This window comes from Struthio camelus, chromosome 7 (genome assembly GCF_040807025.1).
Source record: "Struthio camelus isolate bStrCam1 chromosome 7, bStrCam1.hap1, whole genome shotgun sequence".
In the NCBI taxonomy this organism is placed as follows: Eukaryota; Metazoa; Chordata; class Aves; order Struthioniformes; family Struthionidae; genus Struthio; species Struthio camelus.
The window spans coordinates 30,134,439-30,156,546 of NC_090948.1; the positions used below are offsets into that span (position 1 = coordinate 30,134,439).

General features: G+C 40.4%; 2 protein-coding genes across 17 annotated transcripts in view; both read left to right on the forward strand.

Annotated features, from left to right (window-relative positions):
• The window catches only part of ZMIZ1 (zinc finger MIZ-type containing 1), a 358,594-nt gene extending 354,160 nt beyond the window's left edge, over positions 1-4,434 (forward strand). For all 16 annotated transcript variants that reach the window (XM_068950537.1, XM_068950536.1, XM_068950541.1 and 13 more), the window contains one exon: positions 3-4,434. In XM_068950537.1, coding sequence (XP_068806638.1) covers positions 3-110 — 108 coding nt within the window. In that variant the 3' untranslated portion in view covers positions 111-4,434. The remainder of the gene's footprint in view (positions 1-2) is intronic.
• A 10,833-nt stretch (positions 4,435-15,267) lies between these two features.
• Positions 15,268-22,108, forward strand: PPIF (peptidylprolyl isomerase F). Its single transcript, XM_068950561.1, has 6 exons — positions 15,268-15,474; positions 16,178-16,208; positions 17,061-17,149; positions 19,744-19,840; positions 20,543-20,618; positions 21,488-22,108. Exons 1-6 carry the CDS (start codon positions 15,283-15,285, stop codon positions 21,621-21,623), a joined length of 621 nt encoding a protein of 206 aa, XP_068806662.1. The 5' UTR covers positions 15,268-15,282; the 3' UTR covers positions 21,624-22,108.

Sequence of the window (22,108 nt, forward strand, 5' to 3'; positions counted from 1 at the left end):
AGCTGCTTCCAGAACTCACAAATCCAGATGAGCTGCTTTCGTACCTGGATCCTCCTGATTTGCCAAGCAATAGCAATGATGACCTTCTGTCTCTCTTTGAGAACAACTGAAAGCATATGTATTCCCCCATCCCTCTCACTTGTTCACACGTGTGTGGCTGCACAGCGAGGAATCTTAACACTCCTTTTCCACAAAAGAAGAAAAAAACCTCACAACTTGATCCAATGGTGCACTCCCTGCTTTCTTCATCTCAGAACTGCTTTTGTCAGCTTCACAGACTGTGAAAGTGACGGGAGAAAAAAATACAAAATAATGCAGTAATCTCAGCGTCTGCCGTGCTACCCATCACAATGAAGCATAGACAATTGTGCAGCTATTGGAAACCCCATTTGTTGTTCATCCTATAGAGAGAGAGTTCTGTGATAAACATAGTGTGAAGTATCTTGGCAAAAACAAATCTTGGCAAGGGAAGAAAAGGCAACGAAATGGACCTGTCTTTAATTAACCAGTCTCAGAATGTCCTTCCAATGCGTGTTCTTCCATTTTTTTGAAACTGTATCTCCCTACCCCACTTGCCCTCTGCCCCCCTCCAACCACAGGTTTGTGTTGGAGTAATTGTCCTGGCCACACACAAAAACAGAAAATCAAAACACATTTAAAACTCCAAAAAGCACAAATCGTACAGCAAAGTGGCAAAGATAGGGAAGAAATACAAGCTCATCAGAGGGGGACAGCAGTTTAGCTAATATGTCTTCAGTAATGGAGACCTGAGAATCTCCAGGCTGCAGCCATGTGTGTTTGTATTTATTAGAAATGCAGGAATCTTAGACAGCTCTTTGCAAAGGATTCTTCCGCTCAAACACACAGATTGAGGAAAAATAAAAAGTATTTTCAGTTTTTAGTTCTTTTTTGTGGGTTTGGTTTCAAATCAGTACCGTTTGCGGCTGCGTTAACACCCAGCTGTTGAGATTGTTATAATAGATTTTTTTGCCTTATATTCCGTACAAAAGGGAAAAGAGAGGGAGGGGGGAATGCAATCCAAAATATTCTTGATCATCACCTACAGCCTTCAGTTCCCTCAGCATTTGTGTCATTCTTTGTAGTGCACAACGCGTAGTAAGACAAGCTGGGTTGAAGGCAGGCAGGGAATCATTGCGGGATTGGGGGGGAAGAGTAACATCACTATCTGCCTAATTATTTTTAATAATCAGCTTGAAAAGGGGCATTGAAATTGGACAGACATCTTACAGCTTCTTTTTTGTTTTGCTTTGTTTTCTGTTTTCACAACTGTTCCAAGTTATTCGGCCTTTTCCTTTTCTCCTTTTTTTTTCTGAACGTTAGCTGCCAGGATGAGATCCTTCTCGCGAAGGAATGGGCATGGGGAGAACAAGTAACTGTTGGGAGATTGCTACTGCCCTCAAGAGACCCTGATGCCACAATCACTGTCTTGCCCCTGTGATCTGTGCTTCTCGTGTGGTTGCTTCTCCTGCATGAGCTTCCTATTGCTTCTGTACCCATTTCTGTGCTCTTTGTCTCTCTCTCTCTCTCTTTCTCTCTCTTATAAATTATGTACAGTAGCTGTGTAAGAAGTGCATGTGTGCCAACTTTGCCCTTGTGGTGCAACATTTCAGCTTTTGCCCACTGTACAGTTATTGTTTTAGTTTCTTTTTGTTACTAAAGCAAATTTGACCCTACTCCTTTCCTCTTCCTAACTCCAATCGATATCCCTTGTTTGCTCGCAACAATACGTTTTAAACTTAAGTGCCAGACAAAATTTTGTTTGTTCCTGTCTGTTTGACTAGATAGTTTCTTAGCCCTTTGTGTTTAGTTTGCAACGCTGTAAATGGCTTGCTGTGTGCTTACAACTCTGGATTTGCTTTCCTCACCAAAGTTATATTTGTAAATTCTTTGCAGTTTTTGTTTTATTTTGCTTTTTTTTTTTGTTAACGTTTCCCACTACTGCTGTACATGCGTCGTGATATATATATGCTAGTCAGCAGCACCTTGCTGTAGATATTAAAGGAAATGGCGGTTTAGTTCTTTTGTTTTCCAGTAGGAGTATTGAATCTGTCAAACATATTATGTAGAGATGGTCCCACACTTATATTTTTCCTGTTTCAAGTTTTTTTAAGAAAGGCGCTGTTCATTATGCAAAATCAATTATTTTAAGAATTGCTATTGTAAATATCTCTGTGAATATTTTAGTATTGTCTTTGATAATATTCAACATTTTCATGATCTGGTTATACTTTTGCTGGTGTTTTTAAATACCTTGTCTGAAGAAAAATATGGGTCCTTTTTTAAAAACGAAAATTTGAGGGTTCTTTAACAGAATAAGGGAGGTTTTTCCTTTTTTTTTCACCCCCGTTTTCTTTTCATAAATTAACCCAGATTTCATACCCATTTCTGTGATGAATCAGGCAGTACCTGGACAACCTGGGGCCCAGCTCTGTCATGCAAACATAATAAGAAGTGATTGCCTAGGGCAAAAAAAAGCAACGAACCAACCGGAGTTGGTTGACGGAGTGGGTGGTTGTGGGCTGGCCAGGGCAGATACTTTGTTCGTTTGCCTAAGTCAGCCGAACGCCTAAGCCCAGCTGCGTGAACAGGAAAAGATGCGCTAAGGCAAGCAGCAAGTACATGAGGTACCATATCTGTGTCACTGTACTGGTGTTCCAGGCTTTGGAGCTGGGGCACTCTAGCACGTGGGGATGTCGGTGGGTGGGGGAGGGACACAGTATAGTATATTTTATTCTGCTTAGAAGTGTCTTTTTTCTTATGTAGGCTTGACAACCTGTAGAGGATCTCTGCAGAATATTAAAGATACCTTGATATAATACATGGTAACACGGTTGTGGTGTGGTTCTGCTATCACACAGTTGCTAGGAAAGACCATGCTTCAGTTACAGATGTGTTTTGTAGCCATTTTACTGTAGTAATTTTCCCCTGTATTTTTGCTGCATTGTTTGTAAAGGTATTGAAGTCATTTGCAGGGGTGGCTAATGATAAACTGACTTTATGACTGTAGAGTTTGGGGGTTTTTTTTGGGAGGGGGGGAGTTTCTTAAGCCATAGGTTTTGGAATTAAAAGATTTCTCACTATTAGTTGGAACTAGCTGCTCAGATTTTTTTTTTAATTGATTCTATTTGACCTTCCACCCTCCATTGTCTCCCGAGCAGCTCAGGTAGTCACCTGAATGATTCTTCTCTAAAGCAAAACGTTAGCATTTTAAATCAGATATGTTAAGGATTGACCTCTTGCTAACTGGTAGTATTTAAAATGTATCCTTTAATAGTAACTGTTAGAAAAGCTTAAAGGGGGGAGGGGGGGGAGAGCATAGATGTTAGCAATATGTTTGGAGCAGTGTTCATATCTGCTTCATAAAATAACTGAGAATTAAAGTGGATGGTTGACATTTTTAAGTTTATAGAAATGTTTGATTTCTAAGCAGGATTTAGAGATAAAATACGGTTTTTACCCATCACCCAAATGTTGGACATTTGAGACAGTTTTAAAACTCTGTCACCTAAAATCAGGTACTGTATAGTGGATTCAGTATGAAAAAGCTTCTAAATTAAAATTTAGGTTTTTTTTTTAATCTTTTCACTGCCATATTGAAGTTTAGAGTAAAAAACTAGCAAATAGGGTAATCACAGTCATTTTCTTTTAAAGCTTAATTATTATATGAAATCCCAGTAGCATTTTTATTCTTCTTTTTTGTTTTTGGTTTTTTTTTTTACTTTTTAATTGTTTCCCTATGGAAGCTCATCTGGGAAAGAACCCACAGAGATCTACAGTTCTGCTGCCAAGACATTATTATAGGACTGACAGATACACGCCAATGTCTGCAGTGGAGACTCAAGGGACATCTGTACATATGTAAATGACAAATAGAGACATGTTAACAGAAATGCATTCATTTTCCTTGGAATGTGCATTGTTTTTATTTCGCAGGAAAAAAAAAGCTTGAAGCTCCATCTTATGTGGAAAATGAATCCTGTTTGTTAGCGTTTGTGAAGTCTCAGCATTTGTTTCACTTTCACTTCTGTAATATACTCTGATCCTTTGTTTTGTTTTATCTACATGTAATATTTAGCTTACGTGTACTAGTCTATCACCTGTGTATTTTTAGGGTGCTACAGAAATAATGAAGAAAAATAAGGGGATTAAAAAAAAATTGTAACCAAATTCATACTTTGTACAATTTTTGATATCATGATCAGAGGAGAATTAAAAAAGTACAATCCGAAGTAACATGCAAAAATGGCCATTGTCTTTGTTTGTACATTGTATGTACAGTACAATGCAATCATTTCATACTTTAAACTGGTCAGAAAAATAATTGTGATTTTTAGTCTTGCAAAACTGTATGTAGTTAGATGATGTGACAACCTAATATTTATCTAATAAATATGTATTCAGATGAAACCTGTATATTAGGTGTTCATGTGGTTATTTTGTATTTAAAGATCAAATTATTTGACTATTGCTAGACATTTATATACTCTGTTGTAACACTGAAGTATTCTCATTTGCTCATGTTAATTTTTTTTTTTCCTAAATAAATTTGCAAAATTAAGGTCTGGCTAATTGGCAGGTGCTTTGTAAATTCTCAGTCTCTTTTTGAAACAATCAACTCCCCTTTCTCCTCCCTGGTGTGTACCTTAACTTGAAAGTTACTCGCCCAGGATGTAACTTTTCAGGGAGCTGGGCTCGCTGTGGGAAGGGAAAGAAGGTAACAAGGATGGTGAAGATGCGGAGTAAGAGATTACGAATCCAGATTTACTCACAGGCACAGGATCACATGAAGAAAGTCCCTGACAACGAAATGTATGGGTGACTTGCCGTTCAGTACTTACAGTACTGCACATCACCTAAACAAGTAACAATTACTCTGAGATGAAATCTGTGCACGATAACGAGTAGCACAATAGGAGAGCTTGTCCCTCGTGTGCGTTCTGTAATAAAGAACTATTGTCTAATCCTTGTGGAGAGTGGATTTCAGTGGAGGGATTAAACATCCAACGTAGCAGCTTGTTAGTTTTGTCTTTGTTTTACATGTTCATGAGTCTGATTATTTTTCTTTTAATTGGAACCTGTCATTGAAGTGAAATTAGTGAGGGAGGAAGAGAAGTAAAATCGGATTTTTGTAGTGCATCCCCATGTTTGAAGTTGGGGCTCTGTCTCAAAATGCAGCACTTCAGTTCCCAAGTCAGATTAATTCATATCCACGTTTAAGTAAGCAGACTGAATCGTGACACCAGGCCCGTGCGCGCGGTAGCAGCAACAGTCACAGCATGGGCAGATTCTTTCCTGGCAGATACAGTGCTACATCGGTAATTAGCTGCAGTCGCAAATGCTGGAAACTTTGCCTCGAATCACTTGTTTAATTATTTAGAGAATTTCTGAACATCCTTGTCTATTACATTTGTGGAACTGTTTAGTTTGAACCCACCGTTGAAGAGCATTACACTCTATAGGTACAGTCTAACATTATTTCAGAATAAGAGCATCTACACATGGTTATAATTTGAATATGGTATAATTACACCACAGCTCCACAAGCACACAAATCCTTATTGTTGTCTGAGATACACTCGGGTGGGGATACGTATAAAAAGCTAGGCTTGAGATTTGTTTTCTCAAAATCTGAAAACTAATTTGTTTCTGACTCTCAGCTTCTGCCTTCTTTGCTGGCAGTACCCATTACGGCGATCTGTTGAGAGAAATTCTGAGTTACAGAGCCCTCAGTAGTGAAACAGAAAAAAATATTTATCCATTCCAGCCAATAATTCATATTTTATTTCTGGTGTTCTGTTTGTTTCCCTGGAAGCTCTCAGCAAGTGTCAGCGAGACGGTGTGCAAGCCTGCTTCAGCTTTGTAAAGATGGAGGAAAAATATTTCTGTATGAAGAACTCGAGCGATGTCCGTAAGTGCTGCGCTTTTTTCAAGCTTACTTTGAACTTTGAGAAGGCTGCAACAATGTGACAGTGGAGTTCCTCCCAGATGTCATCGTGTGGACTCCAGGATAGGTATGATTTGTATATCCATCTGATGCTGGTGCCTCCCGTTCCGCCTTGTGGCAGTGTACTCCGTGCGTCGCTCATTGCTTGTGGGGTTCCCCACAGCCGCGTGCATTAGTATCCCTCTGTGATTCCTGTGTCGATGGGAATCATTGCTAAACAGCTTCAGATCACTCTTACTTGCCTACATTTTTCTCTACTCTTCCCAATTGGTATGGATCTCTGCATCTTTTTATTTTGGTTGTCCTTTGCCATGCACTTTTTCAGGCCCTTTATAGGAGGAGCGAGAGACCAAAAACTACTAGAAACATGAAGTCGGGACCACCTGCTTGTTTTCTATTTGGACAGTGGGGATGGGACTCCCCACTGTGTGTAGAGCTGCTTTCATTCCTTTAAAGGAATAAGCTACATAGCATATAAAAAAAGTAAATAATGTTCTCATTTGTTATCCTTCATTGTCTACCTGATGTTTCTCTTTAAAACAACTAATCAGTAAGCTCTACATTTTTTGTATCGAGCCTTTTATTTGCCTGTATATTGAACTGGAACACCAGCTTCCCTGCTACTTGCTTAAATTCCGCGTCTATTCAAATCCTCCTGTATTGCCAGTTTCCAGTCATATACCCTTACCTTTCTTTGTCACATTTTGAATTATTACCAGATTGTCCCCTTATTATAGTTGTCCATTTTCTCTGTCACTGAAATCTTACCAATTCCAGGTGGGATATGACTCCTAATGTCTGTCATTGTGCCAATGCAGTATTCACAGGAGTTCTTTCTGAAAGGAACAAAGGATTTTTAATATCAGAACTGACCTCAGCATCTTCTGTCGAGGTGTCTTGTCTCCACTCGTGTGCAGAATTTTCCAGAGGGATGTAAAAATAGCCTACGCGGCAGCTAAGCAATTATGCAATTTTATTTATAAAGCAAACAGACAACAATTCTGTCATGGCCCCGGCGGGGTGTCAGCAGATAGCTTGACCTGGAGGGAGTGGCAGGTTTGTTTGCTATGTAGTTTATCCACATTTTCGGAGACTGCCTTTCTAAATGATAGTAATTCTGCTGTTTACATCTGTCTTTCTGTTAAAAACATTCTCTTTTCTCACTGTGCGTACTAGAAGAGATTAAGTTCTTTCACCTATACTGTTTGGTTTCTCCAGTATTTTTCCATTTACTGATCCCACTATATTCTTTGATAGATCCAGTTATATGCTGTAAAACTGGCTTCTCTAGAAACCCCTGTATATACCACATTTTAAATACACTGGTTTCTCTACGCTTTTGTGGTTTTATTAACACCGTAAGAGTTTCAGGATTACAAATCCTTTTTTTCCTCTAGATCAGAGAGTTGAACAATTCTATTTTTTTTTCAATTGAATATTACAACCTAGACTTTTCTGTTTGCCAATATTTATTTGGTGATAATGTTTTTTGGATTTTGTTAAGCCATTCTGGAAAATTGTGTTTCAGCTGCTACCTGTTCACATATGAACATATCAGTTATTGCGAAAACAGAGACAGGTAGATGCTTTTAATAAACATGAACTGGTCAAGCACTAGAAAAAGGAAAAATTAAACAATTTAGACTGTCGTTAGGGTTCTCTTCCTCAGTTTTTCTGCAGCTGGTTTTGAAAAACTGTTGAAATACCCCCCCTCCCCCGCTCATGTAATGAAAAACATTTTTAATGTAATAACTAACCAGATGAGCACTTTGAAAGTCATTTTGATACATATTTTGGTTTAAAATAGACACAAAATATAATAACAGAAAACAAAACACAGAAAAGCTTTTTGTGTGAGAAATTCTGAAAACAGGCGTACCTTGGAAATGTTTTACTTTCACCTCTCTAGTATATCTAAACCATGATGTATCTTGCCCAGTTGTTGTTTATTTTAAAATATGTTATGATTATGCGGAAAGAAATATTCAATCATAATGCTTGCGAGGATTAGCTAAATGATTTAGTTACTGCTACAGGTAATGAAGGCACATGAGTAAACATCTGCACTGCCATTTGACAATGAACAAGCTTATGTGCTCTTTAGAAATTATTGTGACTGTTAGCTTAAAAGCAAATATTTTCATGGAAATGAAAATCCGCTCTGTAGTTTCACCTCTTTCTAAGCTCTTCCTTTTCCAGCTTTTCTCATGCCCAGATATGCCACATATATTAATGTATTCTCTAATTGTTCCACCTGTTTTTTCTTTACCTCTTGATTACTTCCGAACTTTTCTGATTGAGTCACTATTTTCCAACTTCTTGTACATTCATGCTGCTCATAGCATGAATAATTTTTTGTATAGTTTCCCCTTTTTTCTCAGTGCTCCTGGACCTATCAAGCATAGTTTAGTATCTATTTATATTTTTCTTTATCGTAATTTTTTAAACTTCACTGTGTTCAAATCAATGGATGAAATGCTGGAGTTCTTGAAGACTGTTTTTTAAAATACATCTTTAAAACTATTCAGCTATTCTTATCTTTCAAATTTATAATTAATGCTTATTTTTTCTGTGTTCTTTACTTCTGTATTTCTCAGAATGAAGAACTGCACCATTCCGACCATTTCTAGCATGTGCAAAACCAATTAATTTTGGATTTACCAATGTACGCTTCTGATTATCTATCCGAGTTTGTGACTAGTGCGAGTGAAAATACCCAAATCATAAAGTTATGCAGAATATGTTCCTTCCTCCTAATAAATCATAGTTTACTTGCAGTTTTCTTTTCTAAATTATGACGAGGGTCCCTCTGTGAAGAAGCATTATTTTCGTATTGCCATTACCAGGCTGATGACAGGAGTGACACAAATAAATAACCAAAAGTTAAGGAAACATATCTTCCTAGTCCTTTGGATGCTAATCAAAATTCTTACCCTGAGCTTTTAAGTATTTCACCAAATATTTCATTATATGAAAATGATATTCTTCAGTTGTGAATGTGACACAGTTATTAATTTGCACTTGACAACTTGTTAGCTCAGTTGGTGGGACATTATGTATCCAGATGATTGTCACATGCAATTATGTCATCTAAGTACGTCGTGAAGTACTATGCTAGCTAATGCACTAATGTCATTATATACTGGTGGTAAGCAATCCTTTGTATAGTGAAACTGCAAAGAAGTAGAAAGGACTCAGAGAGATTCTGTATTGTGAGGTTGCTTCCAGGAGCAATTTCCTTAAAAAATTGATGGAATTTTTAGTCTTGCTTACATGCATGAAGCTGCTTTGTAAACTTTTAATTTCTGGATGATTCTTATTCAAATCAGTGACTGATGTTATCTAGCCACTTTTAGCTTTTAACTTCTGTTGTAAAGTTGTACAACTGAAAACAGATGTCTCAAAACTATCGTTAGAATTAGCTTAGGGCAGGCAGGATGATTGTCTTGTACAAGGTACAGAGGAAGCTGTTACCTCAGAGAGTCATCATTCAAATTTACACTCAAGACAAATGCAAGGAAAACCCAAATGAACGATTTGTCATGTAGCTGCTAGCATTTGTGGAACTAGGAGCTTTGAGGAAAGGTCTGAGAGAAGGGAGAGTTGAGTGACTATGTAGGAAAGGACAGAATCAAACCCAGTAGGAACAGCATAATTTTATCAGGCTGCCTGTTAAAGCAAAGGTCTTAAGGAACAGAGTACAGAAGTCATGAAGATATGACAATATAAGGAAAATAATTGTAGGGAAAGCTGCTAAATACTGGTGAGGGGAAAAGAACCGAAGGTGGGTAGAATTGAACAAAAGAACCATGACAAAATAATTCCAGAAAACCAAGTATTACAGTGGAGAAGGAACATTAAAAAAACAGACTTAGGCACTTGGGGCGCTGCCGGTGTCCTGCTACATGGGACCCTGGGAAAGCCCCCTCACTGCCGCGTGCCCTTGTGAACACTCCGTTTCCCATTGAAGTTGCAAATAAAACTCACTTCTTGCCACCCTGTCAATCTCAAAATGTTTGAAGTGTAATGTTATTCTTTTTCTTTGTTTTACCTTGTTGCATTTTTTAACATTCTTCACAGTGATTATAAAATGTGTTGTCAGTACTCCTCTGGCTTTGGTTTTAGCAGTTAATGTTACAAAACCGAGATGAGACATGGTCAATGGAGTCACGCAGCCAGAGAAAAGGAAAGGTACCGCGGTATACAGCAGTGATGAGCGGGCAGATGGTACATTTCCATGTGAGTCAGTGTTGTGACAGCCGCTCAGAACGGAGCGGAGGGGCAGCACAGCACTGACTTCCAGTTGCTGGGAGATAGCTGTTAACAGTTGCTCTGTGATGAGTAATGCCTGAGCAATTCCTTTTTCAATAAATGCATCCCAACCCCCAAACTCTCATTTATGCAAGATAAAGTAGTATGAATAATCCATTCCAAAAATAGTTCTGATACCAATACCTTACTAATTGTTCCTCAGACCAAAGTGGCATTTCACAGGTAAATAAACTGAATTGGTCCCTGCAACACAGAAATTGGAATTTTGGTGTTATAATTGAAAGTTCTGTTTTATAGAACACACAAGGACTTCTAAAACTTTTGCCATATCTTAATACTGTTTCCTTCGTAACTATGGAAATCATCTCCCTCCCCTGACACACAGGCAGATGACCCATCTTGGCATTCTGGGGCTTTGCCAATCCCACTAGGAGTAATATCTGTATTTTTGGTTGCCTAAAAACACGCACTTTCAATGTCCTACATGCCTGGCCAGCTTGTTATGAACGATCAGTAAATGCTCATGAACCATCTGTAGTGCATGAACAATCTTTTGAGAAGTTGTAAGCAGCTGCAAGGTGCCCTGGTGCTACGTAAAGGCACTGTGTAATCTGACATATTAGCAGTGAGTTTCCATACATTATGCAGGGAGGTTGAGTAATGAATTCCAAGCAAGCAATGTCACTCAGAACTTCTGGAACGAAAATGTTAATCATGGCTGTAAAGAGCATGAGTGGATTGAGGTTTTTCTTGTATGACTATTTGTAGGTAATTAATATGAAGTCGTGTGGGGAAACCCTCCTTTATGTACAGTATGTGCTGGAGAGAAGGTTCACATTGTGAGCTGGGTTATTACATGTTCCTAAGAGGAAACCTTGATCAGGGGAAATATTTATTAGCATTTTTTCTTTTTATCTATAAATGTACCTATGTGGCTGCAGTATGCCCTTGGAGCTCTTGTGTGATTTAATTTCAGACTGCAATCACTTAGTATAAAGGAAAGGTCTTTCACTATCTCCCCCACTCTAGTCCCTGTTCATAAATAAATGCATATCACTGGTAAGAGTTCATAAAAATCCTTCCCAACTGTCAGCCCATCTACTAGCCTAGCCAAAACCTTGAAGAAAAGATTATCCTTTCTGAGCATTCTGCACTGCAGCAGCTCCAGCTCTGCAACTGGAGGGTGTGAACGCCCACTGCAAATTCCTGCTCTCCTGCCTTAAACTAAAGGTGAATCCCTGCTTGACCTCTGCTAGCAGTCCAGATAAGCAGAGCGCTTGCAATAACCACATCCCAAACGTGCAAGGGTTTCTTATGTGTTAAAATCAACACCATGGAAATGCCTGTATCACAGGATATCAAGTGATGTTCATGTGAAATCCACTTAATGGTAGATTGCTGGAGTCTATATGAGGTTTTATTTGCTTGGTCTAAGTGTACAGCCCCATGAAGGGCATATCAAAGTGCCAAAAGACAAAGATAATTGTGATGAGTTTTAGAGAAAAACCGTAGGAAAATGTCATCTTGGCCACAGCTGCTAACAGGAGCAACCCAAGATTTAATAGTACAATTAACCTATATTCCTGCATTACAAATGAGTAGGCATGCAGTAGGACAGCTTCAATCAGGAATGCACATCACATCACCTTTTTACCAGTGCAGTGTCTGTCTGCTGGGAAGTAGCACCATTTAAAGACCCTTAGAATCAAAATTCCCAAATTTAAATCACGATTCCAGCATTCATTCCCTCTGTTACTTGGGAAAATCCACTGTTGCCAGTCTGACTTGGAAAAATGGTGGTAATACGAACAAACAAACTTACCTCATAGTCTTGACTTTTAAGTTGTAAGCAATATAGCAATATGAGATACTGGTATTGTATTATTTAGAGTTCTTTTTCTTGTGCAGAAATTTCTCTGCTATGATATAGTAAGGGTCCTTTTATACATGTATTTCAAAAAATACTTACTTAGAAACTGTTATCACAAAATTTTTTGTTGTTTATCCCTCTGCATTGTCTTTAGAGGTTGAGGGAAGAGAGAGAATGATGGAATCTGTCACGCTGGTACCAGTCACCCTGATGGCCCTGCTGAAGCGTCTGTCTTGACTTTTGACCATGTTGTCACATTGTGTTGCTTCCTAAGGGATGCCAAGCGTACTCATTTTCTAGCCAAATGTACTCATTTTTTTAGCCAAACGTTGTAGAGTTTCAACAAGGAGGAGAAATATCTTCCAACAGACAGGTTTGAAGCTCCTCTAAATTCATTTCACTTCTGAGGGAACTGAGTTAGCACCAGGCCTGATTTTCTAGTGACCTAAGTGTTCTTTTGACAGTTTTTAAAGCATTTTTTCTATCCCTTTTGGAGATTGACCCTTGTGTAACTCACTCATAAGTTCCTAGCCCTACTGTCTTCATGACTGTTAATTCACCTGACTGTGCAAAGGTAGAACAAAACAAGTGATTTAGTAATATTATTTCATAAACTTAAGAGAAAATAATTTAGTGTATACATACCCAAAGAAAAAATTGCTGCTGTGAAAGACAGCATGTTGTTTTGCTTGTCAAGAAGGCCTGCAAATGAGGGAAAAGACATTCTGTTTGTTTTACCAAAGGCTTGCCTGTGAACTCTTAGCACAACAGTTCAATGCTGCTCTGCCTGGGTTTCCCGAGTGTGAAATTAAGATGCTCTTTTCTTTTGCTCACCTTTTGTCTTGTCTATTAAACAATAAGCCCTGCAGGGGCAGAACTGCCTCTTATTATAGGTATGATCAGAACTTAGTACCCAAGTACTAATTTTTGTTTGGACTTCTAGTGGCTATTATAATGAACACAATATCAAAAAGAGTTTGTGTTTGTTTTTTTCTTACCGGTCACTAGGGAATAAGCAAATTGATGACTGGATTACATGAAGCTATTATTTTCCAAAATGGACTGCAAGCTGAGAGGCAACTAGAAAATACATACTGCTTTAGCTCTTATGAGAAAAAAAAAAAAGCCAAAAACTGATCACCTTTAGGGTAGCTGCTTATCACTTTACAAAAGAAATGGATAACTTGTACTATTTCATATACAGTAAGAGTCTGACAGCTTCTTGTGAGCCAGAAGCGTATGTGCTTTCATGGTCAGAGCTGTGAGGAAATACAACCGTTTTGCTGAGTCAAACTGCTCCATTTGTAATTTCACCACCTCGAGAGTCGAGATCTAACCATTTCATCAGCCAGTTCTCCAGGTGCTCACTTCCTCTGGTCTGCTTGTGTTGTGAATTGCACAATGCTGAAGTTTCTCCTGCCTATTGTAAATGAGCAGGTAAAATAGCTCATTTGTTCTGGAAGCACAGGCATTTATATTTTTATGTGGGGACACATGAGTAGTGATTAAAAGATATCTAGTAAGATAGGATGGCTCTGCATTAGAATAATGTTTTGTGATTCTGTATGCCTTTCCATCTTTGGAGGATCTTTAAAGCCTATGTCTGCCCTTTGGCGTAGAGTTTCTTTTGGGTCAAAATGAAGGAAAAAAAAAAAACCCTGCCCCCAAATTTCAGAAGACAAATAAACCTTTCAGGCTTGTAGTTATCCCTGTTTTCTACTTTTAGGAAGTGACGCGATTGACAGCCTTTTGAAAATTCAGTGATGTCACTGATGAAGTCACTTTTAGCTGTTATTTTTTGAGAACAAGTAAGATTAAGCAGGATTGAAAGTTTGCTATTTCTCTTGTAGGGTGCTGTCCTCGTGTGACTCTGTCATGCTGTATTACTGAAAGCGTTGTATTATTCTAACCTCCATAAAGGTAATTTATAATACAAAGCACATGAAAATTACAGGTGTATAATTATTAGAATCACCCTTGATTTTCTTTTGTTTGAAGTTAAGAATCACTGTAGGAGCTATTTTCCCCACATTCAAGAGCTGTAAGTTTTAACAAGGATAGCCTGCAGTACTATAGATAAATGCTATCTTGTTCTGGTGATTTACTGCCTTAAAATAATCTGTATAAAACTATACATCCTTTTTAGAAATGTCAGTCTTCACAGAAACATTATTTCCATCCTGGAAACTGAAAGGGCAGAATAAGCAGGCAATGCCATATATGTGCAGAGTTGCACATATACGCTGCAGACTCAGTGCTCCTGTTGTGTGCCATTAAGGCAAGACTTGATCATAAATGAAAAGCATCAGGTGTTCTGGGTCCCTTTCGCTTTGGGTATAACGTGGCAGAAGACCGTGAACGTAGCACGCTTGCGTCAGTTTGTTGTGGAGGAGGGCAGAAATTTTTCTGCTTATTTTCAGTGAAAAACTTGGTCTTTGATACCAGCGGGCTCACAGTAATGATAAGACTCCTGGTTAAAGAAGTATTGATACACTGATGGCAGGCTGTGGTTCAGCTAGTAATGTGGAACTGCACTGTGGTTATTTAGATGAAATGAAATGAACGAAGACTGCAAAATAAAAACGATTCGGTTTTAAAGACAGAGAAAACGTTTATTGGCTTACAAAAGGAGTTGTCTCGCTCCCGGTACGCGAATGGGAGAGCTTTCTTCGACTTCACAAACCAGCACCAAGCCCACAGACAACCTGTGCAACTAAGAAAAGTAAAAAATTTGTACACGTTTTTATATACAGAACAAGGATGCTAACTGGAAGGGATTTCAAAATAACATCTGAAATACAACTACAGTATATACCGATCACTAAATACTTCCATCTAAATTACTAAGTTGTGATAAGTAAAAGTTTTTTGGGTTTTTTTTTTGGTTATTCAGACAAAACAGAAACGAAGTTTCTGTTTTGTTTTCCCCTCAGCACCCGCGCCCCCCGCGCCCCCCGCGGCTGCTCGGCGGCGGCCGCGCTCACCCGCCCGGGCGGTGGCGCCCGCTGCCGCGCGAGGCCGCGCAGCCCGGCCCGGCCGCCGCGTCGCGCTGCGCGCCGCCGCCGCTAGGGGCCGCGCCGGCCCCCGCCGGCGGGAGCCATAAAAGGCGGCGGTGGCGGCGGCGGCGGCAGTAGCGCGTGGTGGCTCTGCCCGTCCGTGCCCGCTCGGCTGTGCCATGCTGGCGCTCAGCGCCGCCCGCCGCCTCCTCCGCCCGCCCGCCGACCTGCCGCTGCCGGCGCTCGCCTGCGCGCGGGCGGCCGCGGCCCGCGGCTGCAGCTCGGGTGGCGGCGGCGGCGGCCGGGGGAACCCGCTGGTCTACCTGGACGTGGGCGCCGACAACCAGCCGCTGGGGCGCGTCGTGCTGGAGGTGCCGGGCCGGGCCGGAGCGCGGCGGCCGGGGCGGGGGGCGCGCGGCCGGGGCCGGCGGAGGGGGGGGGGGCGCGCGGCAAGGTCGAGGCGGGCGGGAGGCGGGGGCGGCGGTTGCCGGTGGCGGTTGGCGGTTGGGGCGGGGCGGCGGCGCGCGCCGAGGTGACCGTCGGCGGGGGGCGGGCCGTTGGGGAGCGCAGGCGCCGAAGCGTCTCGGCGGTTGGCGGCGGCGCCCGGGCGTTAATGGCGGGGCGCCGCCTGGCCGCAGGGCCCGCGCTGTTGCCCCTGTCCGTGGCGGCAGGGTCGCGAGGGCTGCCGGGTGCCTCGTCTGCCGGCGACGGCGGGGCGCGGCCCCGGGGCCGCCGGGTTTCGGCGGGTGGCCCTGCGCCGCCCAGGTGCGGGTCGCAGTGGGGGGCCCTCCGGTGGAGTCTGTGAAGTTGCTGTTACTGTGTTGTTCGACGCGGCTGTCGGAGTTTGCTGCGGTTAGTCTTCGTTAACTGGCCAAAAGTTGCCTTAGAGAGGCCGTCGTTAATTATTAGCCAAACACTTGGGAAATCGTGCAGTGTTTCTTCAAAGCCTGGGTGGCTTGTGATTTCGGGTAGCCCTCTTCAGAAAGAGGGTTTGGTTTCGCCGGCCTCAGGTGCAGTGTTTTGTCCATGTGTGTAAGCAAAAGCTGACTGACTGATTTTTCTTTCCCTGAGCAGCTGAAAGCTGATGTGGTTCCAAAGACAGCGGGTAAGGCAGCATCTCCAGGATCTCACACTGTAAGGTTGTGATTTGCAGGAAAAACATTCTGTTACCCTTTGGGAGCTACTTCCATGTTCCTTCCTCACTTGTTAAATAGAAAAATATGACCTAAATCTTGTCCAGAGCCGTGCTAGTGACGTTAGGGTTTCCTGTAGTTTTTTTCAGATAGCTTTACTTCATCGTTTGCCTGCAAGGACGGAACAGCCCATGTGTTGGGCTACCAGTGATGGGTAAATGTGTTTAGACGCCCTTTAGTTTTCATTAAAATCAAATCCCAAAACAAATAGGAAAGGGTAGACCAAAGGGATGGTGTCTCTTAGTCTGCTAGTAACATACACAGTTTTGTTTTTCTTGTCAGCAGTTGATCAGTGAACTTCAGTTACGAAGTTAGGTTTTTTGTTTTGGGTTGTTTTCCCTTCATGTGCTTCCTTCCTCATTGCCTTTAGTGGTCCTGAGAAATTCAGAGTTTGGTTTCAGTTCCTAGCAGATAAATATTCTAAGAGAAAAATATCATGTTTGCAGTTAATTTAGAGAGTGAAAGCTTAAAAGGCAGAAAATGACTGGTTTTTTTTAACTTAAGATATAGCAGCGAAATGAAAGGGAGAAGAGAGGGAGAAGGGTTGCATTTGTACCTCGTTCTGAGGCTAAACAGAAGTTTTGTTTCCAGAGCTTTAGGCCAAAGTTTTTTCAAAGATGAAAATAATTTAAAAAACAACAATGCCTTAAAGGTGTAATAAGCTTTTTAAAGAATATAAACTGAGGACCTAATTAACTTAATTGAGTTTGAGTATATCGAATGTAATGTGCAGCAACATACTATTTTATGCTTTGTTTTCACAGAAAATTTTAGAGCTCTTTGTACTGGTGAGAAAGGTTTTGGGTATAAAGGATCCACGTTTCACAGAGTGATTCCTTCGTTTATGTGCCAGGTAATGGATTTTTTTTGCTATGAAATGTGTATATTTATGTGTGTGTGTATACACACACATATATATTCTAGAACCTAGAAAATATATATATATATATAGACTAGTAGTAACATCTGCTCTAACCTTTGCTAATTACAGAATAAGGAAGTGATAACGTGGCTTCATTTCTGACCTTTTTGCTGTGGCTGTAGCATATCGCTTGTACAAGCAAATGCAAATTCTGTGGGAGTGGCTTTAAAAAAAAAAGGGCTTAAGACTCTGCTTTTTTTTTAAATAGCAATATACTTTATTATATCGGCAAATAGTCTTCCCTATATTGGCTTATTTGGCAAAGTGGCACTTGCTTAGGAGAAGCATATGTGCAGAATTACAGTCAACCTTGTGCTGTAAGTGAGCTAAAAAACCAATGTTTCCATTCTTTATTCTTAGTAGCATAATCTGTTTAGAGCAGACACGTGTTTAAAAAACATTTTTTTTCTGAACATCTCCCTAATGGGGAAGGGAGCAGAGGGGGAGAGCAAAGGGTAGGTTGGGGGGGATATGTTTTTGGGATGGCACACCTAAAGAGGATTTTGTCTGAAAAAGTAATGCTGATTGAAAAGGTGAATCTTTCTAAATTACTAAATAAAGGCTATACATGACAGCTTTTTTTTTTTTCCTGAGGGGGGGGAAAAAGCATTTTTGAAAGGCGTGGGGTTTTTTTGTTTGATTATTTTTTTTTAAAACCACGCTACTCTTGGCAGGTGGGCAGGGTTTCTGCCACTGTAGTGCACCAGATCATATAGTTGCTGGTAGTCCTGTCTTCCCTTAAAAGAAGCTACTTTTAGACAGTGTTGCATTGTAGGATGGCTTTGAAAAGAGCTTTAGTTGAAGGCCACAGTAAACATGTTTTCTTTATTAACTGGTGACCTTGATCTCCCTGTTTGTTTGTTTATTTAAAGCTAAAAATAGAGCACTCTGAACAAGAGGCCTGTTATCATACTATGACCTATTTATAATAAGAGAAGGAGGACAAGTGTGCTGGAAGAGACTTGCTTTTTTTGCTTTTGAAATGCAAACTGGGTTTTTGTAGTGGTGAGAAAGAGGCAAAGCGTAGAAGTCTTACTGGGATAATATTTAAATATATAAATATATAAATCCTAACCTCAGTTCTGTTAGTTCAGTTCATACTTACAAAGTTATATGTAAACAAGTCGTCATTGCCTCCCTGTTTTGTTCCCACAAATGGACCTCAGATGAGGATATTAGGTGGCTGATTCTGATATGATGAGATGATGAATTAATGTTTAACCACTCTGTAGTCATTACAGAAGTGGAATTACTGTCACAGGTTTCAAATATTTTAAAGCAAGAGTAGTCAGGAGAGGCCATTCCACTTGTTGAGGTGGAGTCTTAATATGATTCAGGCAGTTGGTATGCCCTAATTGGAGCTGTTGTGTACAGGACCTGACAATTCAGATGCCTCCGTGTAACACACAATATACAGAGCATGCCTCTGGGATTGCATAGGAATTGCTAAAACATCACATGCAGCAGATTGCCCAAGGTGAGAATGGAAAGGTGAGCACCCCATGAAACAAGGGATGAGTTGGTGTTTGCCAGCATGGGTGGTGGAAAGGAGAGAGCAGAGTGCTGGAAGCAGTCTCTGGTGGTAGCCTTCAGAGCTGGCTGTGATTGTTTGTTAGTTTTGTGAGTCTACTGAACCCTAACTGGTTGCATCTATCCCAGTGAGCTGTGTGTAGTTGCAGGGCGTTAAAACAAACCACCTCGGACATAGCACAGGGTAATGAGGTAGATGAGAAGAATCTACCTCAACAGTTTTTGTATTGCTGAAGAAAGATGTGCTGCATGAGGGCCTGATTTTGTAGCTTCTCTTTGTCAAGAATGTCCTCTTCAGTTAAATCCTTAAATTAAAGCAACAAATGTGAAAGTTAGGGATTATGATTCCCAAAGATCCTTAATCTTCTTCAGTTATCTGTCAGTTCCCCTCTATTGGTTTGTGCAGGGCTATCCAATGTGGGAAAGAGAATCCATCCTGCTGTACTCAGCTGCCTATGTCTGCGCACTTACCATAAGGGGAGCCTCAGTGACTACTCAGTGCTGCTTTGTCAGCTCTCAGTACTTAAATAGCGAAAAGAAGAAAGAGCAAATAAAATAGTAACTTGGGAGATCCTGGATAAGATTTATACCAATGGGAAAGGAGGGGTGGGGGAGGAGGGAGACTTGCATGTCGGTTTAAATTTAGATGTTTTTGCTGTGAGGACGTAGGTATTTCCTAAGAATACTGATGATTTTGTTGCGTCGCATGTGCTAACAAGAGAAAGAGCACAAGAAGGTTCTTGTAGGAGTTGTGGATGTGAATGGAAGAACATCAGCAATTTATTGTTGCAGCAGAAATTTATTTTTAGCTTGATTATGCCTTCATCTGCTCAAATGATTTTAAATTTTCTTGTGGCCATACTGATTTTTAATCTGAGACTTATGGAAATTTGCTTATTTTATTACTTAGAGCAGGTGATTGCAATCAATGGCATAAGTTCTGGTGTTAAGTAATTCCTGTATGCTAGTAAAGTTAATAGTCATTTCTGTTTCAGGGTGGTGACTTTACAAACCATAATGGGACAGGTGGAAAATCCATTTATGGCAGCAGATTTCAAGATGAAAATTTCCTACTTAAGCACGTAGGACCTGGTAAATAATCATATTCTTTCTACCTTCTGATGACTGTAACTTATAATGATGCATTGTCATAAAGATGTATTTAAAAGAATAGATGTTTTAGATAAGTGGGGTACTTTAACTACCAAGATATTACCGAGGTTTAGCATCACTAGTGTGGCTAGTGGCATAAGTCAGCCTGCATTAGGTGACACTGCTGCTTTTTGTTTGACTATGCAAAATAAAGTATAAGCGATTTATTTTACTTAAATTTTACAAAGGTGAAATTATTGCTTTTATCGTCATCTTCCATAAGTCAGATTTCTTATCTACTACTTAGCGCAGGCAGGTCCTTTTAAGCTCAAGTTAAATCTGGAAGATATAAGGGAAACTCATTCGTAATAACATCTAATTGAATCTGTAGCCTGATTTGGATCGTTCCTTTGTCATTGCAATAAGCTACTGCTACTGTTGAGCCACAGTGAAGGTGACCTGTTATTAATCAAACTCAAGACTTGGTGCAAGTAACTACGCTGTCAGCATTCTTGCTATGGAGAGCATCAGAGGGGCTGGGGTGGAGGGAACGGTAAAAGGCAAAAAGGAGGTTGGCCCTAGAAATCAGCTGGAAACAATGTGACTTCTTTATGTCCATTGTGAGCTTGAATGTGTAAAGGAAAATTGTCTTCTCCATTGCAATTAGACCAATATAATAAGCTGCTGCTGCTGTTGTTATAGGTGTTCTTTCAATGGCCAACGCAGGACCCAACACAAATGGATCTCAGTTCTTTATTTGCACTGCAAAAACTGACTGGTAGGTTCTTAGCTTGGCATATATTGGCCTAATGAATTGATGCCTGGATCCAGAGGGTTTGGAGGGTTTTTTGGTTTGTGCTTTTTATTTTCCACATTGCTCAACTTACAAAGGAAACTGAATTGTTTGGTGCAACTTGAGAGAAGGACTGAGAGGGTAACAAGTTGCTTTACATGCAGTTAATATTACTCTAGGCACAGGAAAGACCCTATTCAATGTTGTCTCAACTTCCCCTCCCCTTTTTGTGGGTGTAGTTTTATGCATCTGCCTTAGTTTACCTCCACTTATTTCAATGCTGCGTCTACTGATGTCAGATTTTCCATGTTCTAAGTATAAAACGGAACCCAGTGAATCTAATGGTCTGGTACCAAAATTTAAAAAAAAACAAATTTAAATAGTTACTGTGAGGTCCATGACCTTAAATCTGTTTCCTGAGATTCATTCTAAAAAACACATATTTCAGACGGAAACTGAAGGTACGCTATGCTGGCGTAGTGTTTGCAAGGTTTTTAGAAGCACACTTGTAGTATTAGGGTGGCATTCAGAGGGGTCTAACTGACCCGGCTTATTGCTGCATCGTAGCTGCACGTAGAATATTCTTTGTTCATTCTGCCATCCGGAGCAAACTGGGAAACTCTACGCAATGGGTCTCACGCAAAACAAGTCCGCTGTCCCTCATAAGGCTACTCTGGTCCAGAGCTAAAGCTTTTTCGTGTCACTTGTAAAGCAGTTGTTCTTTTCCCATAATGGGAGTTGATCAGTAGGTGAGCACTCTGAAAGGTCTGCTAATATCCTTTCACTGAGCTTAGTTTGGTTTAGGCTTTCTATTGTTGTTTTAAGTAAAACTGCCTTTGTTATCTCTGTTACAGGCTAGATGGCAAACATGTTGTTTTTGGGCATGTAAAGGAAGGAATGGATGTTGTGAAAAAAATTGAGAGCTTTGGCTCCAAAAGTGGAAAGACCTCCAAAAAGATTGTCATAACTGACTGCGGCCAGCTGTCGTAACCTGTTGCCTACCATTCAGGACAACTTAGATACTGTGAAAAATGAATCGTAAAAAAGCATTTCTGATCCCATAAGCAGCATCTTTGGGGCTGTTTAACTTGGGATTTTTTTTAAACATGTAACTGGGCTATTTAACTTGGTCCTGCTTTTATACTTCTATTGAATTTTACTGATTTAAACCAATAACCAAAACACATTTTAACTGAGCCACTTTGGTAGTGATTGCTGCACAGATTTGATAGCCCTATTGCATTTTGAAAGAAGTGCAGTTACCGGACGCATATGCAAATACAGTGTCAGTATCACTCTTAGTATTTGGATGATTCAGATGTTGGAATCAGCGGTGGAGCTGGCAACTACGTGTAACTGGTCAACATAAATTGAGAAGTGGCATGTTTCCTTTGGTGCTAATAAATGCCTATTCTGCTGTATGTCTCATATTGGAAAATTATGTTGGCTAGTGTTCTCAAGGCTATTTGCAACAA